At 41.3% G+C, this 9,620-nt stretch overlaps 1 protein-coding gene across 1 annotated transcript; it reads left to right on the forward strand.

Moving 5' to 3' along the window:
- Positions 1 to 1,040: 1,040 nt before the first annotated feature.
- Positions 1,041 to 2,236, forward strand: LOC126455918 (uncharacterized). Its single transcript, XM_050091676.1, has 3 exons — positions 1,041 to 1,200; positions 1,824 to 1,895; positions 2,010 to 2,236. The coding sequence occupies exons 1-3, from the start codon at positions 1,041 to 1,043 to the stop codon at positions 2,234 to 2,236; spliced, it is 459 nt and encodes a 152-aa protein (XP_049947633.1).
- The last annotated feature ends 7,384 nt before the right edge of the window (positions 2,237 to 9,620 follow it).

Below are 9,620 nucleotides of genomic sequence, written 5' to 3' on the forward strand. Positions count from 1 at the left end.
TTAATGCAACATTTTGGTTTACTTGAAAAGATACTCTTTATTTGAAGTACATTCGGTGAGATTAAAGGTGACTTGGTATTTGGTTTATTTGATAGCTACACGATTATATCACGACGCTACTAATATGTGACACAATTTACATTGTTGCTGTTGCGGTGTATCTGTTTTATATCTGCACAGTTTTTCTGAATTATTCTGGAAAGCAAAACATGTTTTAGTAGTAACTTTTGTGGTATAGCTACAATGAGACAGCCTTTTCCGTAGCACAACAGTACGTTACAGCACAGTACTTTCTTCATCACGGCAATAAGCGTAATAAGTAAGATATCTAGACGCAAAGTATTTCACTTTTGTTTATCATGAGGTAAGTACATTGACTTCTGCAGAACTTAGCTTACAGAGGACGATTACTACGACACTTCCTCAGAGATTATCTTACAACAAGACGCACAGTTTAGCGCTACAGTACACGTATTTGAGTGATTAATTTTGTACTTACATTATTTATTTTTAAAGATATTTGAAGTACAACGGTACAAAGGTTTTCCATGATACATTTCATTCCATTGCTGTAATCTGTAACACCTGATGGTATTATTCATTAATCCTCAGGGGGGTACACGCTTACTTTGTGTTCCATGTGTTTGGCAAGCACAAGGAAGTATTGGAACAGGGCCGGTACCATTCCAAAATACCGTCACCAACCCCCCCCCCCCTCCCGCCTACGTATACGCGCTAGACATGAAATGTTTTCATAACACCGTCACCTTTCCAAAGCATCGTTAGTCGGCAAGGTCGCACGCAATGTATCCGGCATGTGTTGACTCTCTAGTCTTTATTACCGGCGCGGGATTGTGACATAGAGAGAGAGAGAGTTAGCGCCATCTCTCTCTATGCACGCAATGTATCCGGCATGTGTTGACTCTCTAGTCTTTATTACCGGCGCGGGGTTGTGACATAGAGAGAGAGTTAGCGCCATCTCTCTCTATGTCGCAACCCCGCGCGTACATACACGCGCTAGGCAGGACCTATATAAATCAATGCCCGACCGACCTCACTCTCACACTGCTCGTATACTTCATTCATCCAATACTTGTCACGTCTTCGTAATTAAACGTGTAAAACTGAAACGATCACGAACCGCCAGTGACAGCAGCAGCAGCAGCAAACGTGCTCATGTGGACGAAGTTCCATTCCCTGGTAAGTACATTTTCAGAATTCTGATATCTACACCCTTTAACTCTGTGTATGAGTGCTACATATCTTTTATAATGCTCTCTATAAAGATCGCTCCTCCACTTGTTCTGTGTGTGTTCCGGCTTACGTTTTTTACCCTTTTGAATCTCTCTCTCTATAAAAATTGCTTATCCACGCCTTTTTTTACCTCTAACTTGGGTGTCTGAATCTTTTATTTTAACTGTTACATTTGTTTTGTACTGCTCTCTATAAATATTGTTCATCCAAGTGTTGTATGTTACGTGTTATACCCGTTTTCGATCTCTCTCTGTAAAGTTTACTACGTCTTTTAACGGATTCTATGTTTGTGTATGTGTTAAGTCTTATAACCGTTTTGGACATCTCAATGTAAAGAATGACTTTCCACATGTTGTATGTGTTATAATTAATTTACCGTATCCGCTATAAAGATAGAGCTTCCACTTGTTGTGTATCTGTTATATTCGTTGTGCAGTGCTCTTTGTAAATATTTCATTTCGTTCCTTTTTTTTTAAATTTGCTGGTCCGCTTATTTCTCTATCACTTAACTGAAAGCACACTTCCCTTTCCATATGCGATATTATATTCAGTCTTCTCCATCTTTCTAGATTTCTTCCAGCAAATCTTGGTTGATCTAGACAACCAGATCGAGATGGAAAGGGCTCAAGCGCAGCTCGAATGTAAGTACATTTATAATACAATCATACTTCTTAAACTTAAATAATTTCATCTAATATATACCCGTTTCCTGATTGCATACATTTAGTCCTCATAAGCCGGTCTTTTCTTTGTAGATGCGCCTAATTCAGAATTCGGTTCAACCACCCAAAACGTTCAAGGAGGCGACGGTAGCGTTCAAACGGCACCCGCCACACAGGACACTCAGTCTTTAGAGGAGGAGGAGACCAACCTGCCTGACCCGTTTGAGGAGGAGATCAACCTACCTGAGTGGTTTGAGGATCTACTTGATTTTGGCAATGAGTTGCTCAAACCATGGAGTCAGAGCGGAGAAGGTGAATAATTTTGAACATTAACATTCCTTCACATAACCACCAGTATCTACTCTTATTGTTATTATTTATCGCTCTTTTAAATATAAATCACTAAATTAATTTTTTTCCTTATTTATCTTACAGGTATATCACACGGCGTAGGCCGTGTTCCTAGAGCGGTGGTTGCGGGGGCGGGACTCGGGCGCACCGAACCGCAAAGACACGCCGCGCCTTGCGTAGCCCCTATAAGGGCTTCGCGGGAGGCGGATGCAGAACACGCACCAGCTTCTCCCCCAGCGCTGTCGCAACCGTTTGGCTGCGCAGCCCGTCCGCCATCGCCACAGCCTGGCCCTTCAAACCGGCTGTCACCCTCTCCTCCTCTAGAAGCAGCAGCTCACCGCCGCCGCCCACGCAAGGTATGCGTTCCGAGACGTATACCTCTCCCCGCAAATGATGATGATGATTACGATCACCCATCACCAGCCCATTCATCTATCGGGTGGACTCCTAGTTGTAGGAACAGTAATAGTAGTAATTTCCTTATGGCTAGCGGTAGTTCTCTCACCCGTCCTATCGATAACGAAGTCGATCAGAATAACGGCGTAATGACTCCCTTAGAATACTCAGCAGTTGCTAGAGCGTTTGAGGGGCGAATCTCTTTCACCAGAATTGAGAATCCAGGCGGGAGGTATCGCGATCCTGTAAGGTTTTTGGAGGCATGCCTCCCCGTCTTGGAGACCGAGCTCTTCAAACTCTTAGAAGATCCGGAATTTAACGCCTTTAAATGCAGTGCTGTGTTATGCTGTGAACTGAGTCACCCCCCTAAACATCAAGGTGACGCGGAGACGGCTACTCTGCATTATATATGGGGTGACAATGGCGTTATTTCTCGGAGCACATCGATTGCTGAGTGGTATCGAGAATCCACCTTGAGCGCTATTATGGCCCGATTTTCCGAGATGGAAGTACGTGGATCAGCTAAAGCGCTCAGCAGTATACCACACCTCGACATCCATATACATGTCTATGATCCAATGAATGGAGGGTCCAGTTATATTAAACTCCCTATAGATATTGAGAAAAAGCAGGCGTGCATTAATGTTCAAAATAACTATGATAATGCGTGTTTTGCATGGTCAGTCCTGGCTTGCGAGAGAAATTACAATTACAAACATCATCCAAGGCGTCCCAGCAGTTACAAAGTCAAAGATATTAAGAGACAGTATAACTTTGACGGAATAGAGTTCCCTTTAAGAGTCCAGGACATACCTAAGTTTGAGGCTCAGAATACCGCAATATCGGTCCACGTTTATGGCCTGGAGAAGAAAAGCAAGTCAGATGAGCAGAACAAGCATACAGTAGTAGGCCCCCTCCATTTCTCAAAATTTGCAGGTGAACGAGAGTTGTATGTCAACATGCTGCTCTTCTCCGAACGTGATAATTATCACTACGTCTGGATCAAAGACATGTCCCGACTCATTTCCTCCCAGTTAAGTAAAAATGATCATAAACAACATATTTGCATAAGGTGTTTGAATTATTTTTCATCTCAAGAGTTACTAGCGACACATCTATTAGATTGTGCACGCAAGGACCCGGTACGTGTTGTTATGCCCACTGAGGAAAATAACTTCATTAAATTTAAAAATGCTCACCACCAGCAGCGTTGTCCTTTTGTTGTGTACGCCGATTTTGAATGCTTGCTGGCTCCTATTACTCGTTGTGAAGGGAATCCCTTAGCCTCACACACAACCTTCACACAAAAACACGTACCTTATGCGGCTGCGTTCCAAGTTGTATGCGCATATGATTGTAAACTTAATAGCTATCAGTCTTATGTAGGGAACGACCCGGCGGTTTGGCTTCTCACAGAGCTTCAAAAACTTTCTTGGCAAGTTCACAAGCTCTACAGCATCAATATTCCCATGACCAAATCAAAGGAAAATGATGACTTGTATGAAAAGGCTGTTAATTGTCATATTTGCGGGCTGGTCTTAGATAGAAAAGCGGAGACTCCTCGTAGAGACCATTGTCATCTTACGGGTAAGATCCGTGGTGCAGCCCACAATGCATGCAACTTGAAGTATCAGTTACCTACACACATACCCGTCTTTTTTCATAATCTGAGCGGGTATGACGCTCATTTTCTCGTTGAGCGCTTGGCTAAGTTCGGTATGAAGAAGGATCAGGTCAATATCATGCCTGAAAGTGTTGAAGAGTACATTTCTTTTTCAAAACGAATGACGCCGAAAATTACGCTCCGCTTCCTTGACTCTCTACGATTTATGCAAACTTCGCTCCAGAAACTGGTTGAGACTTTACCTCGGAATGATATGCATATCACTCGATCTGCATTTACCGATGAGGAAAAGTTTCAACTTGCGACGAGGAAAGGAGTTTTCCCGTACGAGTATCTTGATAGTATGGCAAAACTCAATGAAACCAGGCTTCCCGACATAACTTCTTTTACCAGTACTCTCACTGGCGATACCATAACTATCACAGATTATGAGCATGCCGTTAATGTCTGGCAGGAATTCAACATCCCCAATTTGGGAGAATATGCAAGGTTATACATGGACACGGACGTTCGTTTGCTTGCAGATGTTTTCGAAAAGTTCCGGAGTGTATGTATGACCACGTACTCTCTGGACCCTGCCTTTTATTACACGGCACCTGGGTTGTCCTGGGACGCTATGCTCAAAAAAACGGATTGCAACATTGAACTTTTGACTGATGCTTCAATGCTTCTATATTTTGAGCGAGGGATCCGCGGCGGACTTTGTCAATGTGTTCACAGACACGCCAAGGCAAATAATCCGCGGATGGGTGTCGAGTACAACGCATCCCTTGATTCTAGTTACATTTTGTACTTAGATGTTAACAGTTTATATGGGCATGCTATGAAGCAACCGCTGCCGGTTGCCGGGTTCCAATGGGTGCCTGAAGACGAATTGAAGGGATTAGGTGGACAGATAATGGGTCTTGCGGCCGATTCTGATGTAGGGTATGTGCTTGAGGCAGACATCGCGTACCCTAATAATTTGCATGGAGAGACAAGCGACTTGCCGTTATGTCCAGAGCAACAAATTCCACGAGGAAGCACCATCCCTAAACTGATGGCCACTGTTGGGGACAAGCAGAGGTATATTATTCATTATCGTAACCTCCAGCAGTGTCTCAGATTAGGAATGGAGCTCAGTAAAATCACCCGGGCAATCTCCTTCAAGCAATCCCCCTGGTTGAAGGAGTATATTGAACTAAATACCGAAAAGAGGGCGGTCGCGAGTAATGATTTTGAAAAAGACTTTTATAAATTAATGAATAATTCCATTTTCGGGAAAACTATGCAAAATATAAGAAATGAACGCGATATTATTATTAGAACCGCATGGGGAGGGCGTTACGGCGTGAGAAAATGTATAGCCATGCCAAATTTTAAGCGTGCCACCATCTTCAATGAAAACTTTGTTGCTGTGGAGATGTCGAAGACTGCAGTAGAGTTTATGAAACCCATCTATTTGGGGATGTGTATACTCGATATCTCCAAATTCTACATGTACCGATTCCACTATGAGTTTGCGAAACCTCATTTCGTAGATCCAAAATTACTTTATATTGATACAGACAGCTTTATCTACTGGATCAAGAACTGTGATCCATATGAAGTAATTAGGTGCAATGGTAAAGAATTCGACACCTCTTCTTATGAGATCAATAATCCTTATGGTATTGTTCCACAGAACAAGAAGGTTATCGGTCTCATGAAAGACGAGTCGAATGGTTTACCAATTGTAGAGTTTGTGGGACTGAGATCGAAAATGTATGCATATCGCACAGTAGACGGGAGCACTCTGAGGCGGGCAAAGGGTGTTAGACGGATCGCGTCTCGTGCGCTTACGGTCGAGGACTATTTGCAGTGCCTGTACGGTCGTAAGGTTTAAGGCGCTCATCCACACATGGTTCAACAAACTAGCATTCGATCACGAGCTCACGAGGTGTACACTGTGCTGCAGTCTAAAGTCGGACTGTCTCCTCATGACGATGAAAGAGTCATTTGTGAGGATGGGGTGGGAACCCTTCCATACTCACACTATTTACTTGAAACGAAAGTAGGGGTGGGGGGACTCTGGTTGAGTGACAGAGAGGGAATGAGCGTGTGAATGTTATGAATGTGGGCTATGCGTGGAAATAGTATGGCTCTTTTATCATAGTGTTAATAGTTGATGAGAGTGTTTTGTTGCGTGTATCAGTTTGCGTGCTTCCATGCATGTCTGAGTGTGCGAATGAGCGCGAACTTGTGTTAAGTGTGTGTGTGTGTACGTAAATATAATCATTATTTTTTCAAAGAAAATCATAATAAATAAAATAGTCTTTATATCTACATATTGCTGACCATTATTAATATATATATGAAAAGGCTATAAATTTAGACAATTAACTTCTGTATGAACAAAAAAAATAATAAAATTTTCTCACCTAATATATCCATCACTTCTAGTCATTATAGAGCTTAGATTTTAGTTTGTAAGTTTCACCTAACGCTAGCCACCCAGTCAGAACTAGTTTTTAAGTGTATGAGTTCCACTAATGAAATTCTTTCTATGTGTTCAATAGCTTGTTCTAGCGGAAAATGTTTCTAGACGTCCACTTTAAAGAAAAATATATATGTTCACCTTGTTCTTGTAGTTGAAAATCTTTAAATCGACTTACTTGGAAAAAAATATATCTTCAATTTGTTGTTGTTCTTTTCGAAAATGTTTAGAGCCATTGACTTGAAACAAATAGGTTTGGTATTAATTAAAAGTGCTTTGTTTTTCTGGTGGAACTTCATTAGCGATATTAGTTACTTTGTAAGATAGGGTAGTACCTCTGCATTAGCTTTAAAATTATATATATAATTTATCTGAAGAGAATGCTTATATATATTTCTTAATTATCTAAAATTGTTAAAAAAATTATCTAAAAAGATGTGGAATTTCAGATTTTTGGTTAAAAACCAATCTTATATCTGTAAACTCATATTTATATATAATGTGAAAAATGTTAAATTCTGAATTCAATAATAAACTCAGTTATTTCCTTATAAAAAAATGTTGTTATTATTTGATACCCTAATAGTGATTATTCTTTTTATTAAAAATATTATAAATTTATTCATGTGTGTATGCAGAATACGTACATACAGCCACATCGCACTGCATAAAGTTATAAGGTTTCCTGCTTTTAATCACAAGTGCCGGACTTCTGCAAGTTGTCACGAACACACACAGCCCACTGCAGCGCTATCTCTTACAGTCCTACGTCAACAGATACTTTAGAGATCGTAATCTGACGCATCGCTTTCCACAGCGGCCGCGAGGCCGGCAACTGGTGCAACCCCCTACCAAGCGTCAGCGGCTGCGCGTGTCTGTCGATTTCGACGGAGACCGCGAGATCGGCATCCGCGCCTAACTATGACAGTAGGCTCATTCCACGTCAAAGGCCGGGGTATGTGTCTCTCTCGGACAGTTCCCTTCATATACAATATAAAAAGAATAAATTACAATACTAGGGACGTTGGATGTCATAGAAAGAAAAAACACTCAATCTTATAAATTATTATTTATTTCTAATAAAAGTGAAAAGTAATTTTACATTCTCATATGCAGATACAAAAGCACTTTTTTGGTAATCGTTCTTCAGTCGATGGATGGATGGACATCCGTACCATTCAAGGTCTTGAATAGATGCAAATTTAAATATTTGACGCATCCAGGAGGTTTTGTCCTTTCCCTTCACGTAAACGATGGTGTCCTTGTGATCGAATAATTTAAGTGCGATCACCACATCTTTATAGGGTATGCCGGGATCATCCCAGTGAATTCCATGATAAAAATTAGTTAAACACAATGCACTGGTCCGTGTTTTACAAGATTTCACTTGCGTGAACGGTCTTGGTGATCGAATATTTGCGGAGAAGGTTTCAATTATTCCTGCGTCTTGTGTGTAGGCCACAAAAGCAACTTGTTTAAATACGAACTGTCTTCGCTCTCCATCATGGAAGCCTTGAACATCTGCAATGATCTTCACAGGCTGAGTTGCCATCGTCAAATGATCAATGCACAGGACAGCATATTTTCATTTATACAGCTCGTCGCACAACACCTGTGAGCGGAGAGTAATTGATTATTCTGTCGTGTAGGACTAATGCATATGCAACGGTGTGTTCTGGGAAATTTGTCGATGATTCAAATTCAATTCGAATGCCTATAGGTCCAGACTTAATTATCTCATTCTGTTTAGAGTAGTCTATTACAATGATCGGTGAAAGCTCTTTGAACTTACGAGGACTCAGTAGACACCCCCCTCCCTCTCCATCAGCAATTTCATAGTAAGAAGGACGAAACCTTGCATACATGTCATACGCGAGGCTGTTTACATTTTCATTCCATTGCAGATGTAGATTGTCATATGGGTTGAATTCTGAATTGAGGTAGACTTTGGCGTTAGTTAACTTGCAGTTATCGAACACGGTGGAATCGTTTGATGTATTTGCTCTTCTATCAGTCTGAAACGCAAGTATAATGAATCTGGGTGTCTCGATATGACTGGAGGTCTTAATAGCCCATGTTTGTCTGCTCGCGGTCGGTAACACTGGATACTCAAAGATCTCCCATGAGCGGAAGGTCAGTGACAGAAATGTACCTGAATTCAACACTTTCAAAAGCTTCAATCGTTCCTCGTCGGATACACTGACGTGAGGCAATTTCCATATTAATTTGTTGATTGTGATCCTATTCTCTTCTTGAGCTCCTTGAATGTACGAGTTATTGTCTGTCGCACTCCGCACGAGAATAAGTTCCTGTTTAGCGTTCATAATAATATGTCTCATATCCTCAAAATATCCCATAAGTATTTTTAGAGGTATGCATGCAGTAAATCGCTTGTACTCCTGGGGTGTTCTACCCTCCGCATCGTCTATGAACCATCCAGCATTTTCTAAACTGTGCAGATCTGCTGGTGATGCCGAGACGTATGTTTTAAGGGTCGATGTTAGACCAACATTGCGTGTACGATCAATCTCAGAACCATTCAGTTCATAGTGAATCTCTTGGAAGAGGAATGCCAATGCGTTGCGTGTCAGCTTGGACTCCACTGTATCGGTGCCATCAGTTTTCTTGAATGACCCTTCGAGATATATGAAACTCTTGCACGGAAGAGTGAGTGTGTCCTGGTGCTGTATGACAATCCTGATTTCATCATTCTTGTTAAACGTGGTTGAAGCGTAAGATTTATGAGAGAAGTATTCTTGACGTATAATTCTGTCATCATACTCTACTGGATTGGTTATATTGAGTGATGACGTCATTGCAGGGTTTGAGACGAACTGATTTAAGAAATTCGTAGTTCACAGGTGTTATCAGTTTGCTG

This window comes from Schistocerca serialis, chromosome 2, assembly GCF_023864345.2.
Source record: "Schistocerca serialis cubense isolate TAMUIC-IGC-003099 chromosome 2, iqSchSeri2.2, whole genome shotgun sequence".
Taxonomy (NCBI): Eukaryota; Metazoa; Arthropoda; class Insecta; order Orthoptera; family Acrididae; genus Schistocerca; species Schistocerca serialis.

Coding starts and splice junctions, on each gene's coding strand:
- LOC126455918 (XM_050091676.1), top strand. CDS start 1,041: ATGCCCGACCGACCTCACTCTCACACTGCTCGTATACTTCATTCATCC. Junction 1,201..1,823: donor GGACGAAGTTCCATTCCCTG/GTAAGTACATTT, acceptor CCATCTTTCTAG/ATTTCTTCCAGCAAATCTTG. Junction 1,896..2,009: donor GGCTCAAGCGCAGCTCGAAT/GTAAGTACATTT, acceptor TTTTCTTTGTAG/ATGCGCCTAATTCAGAATTC.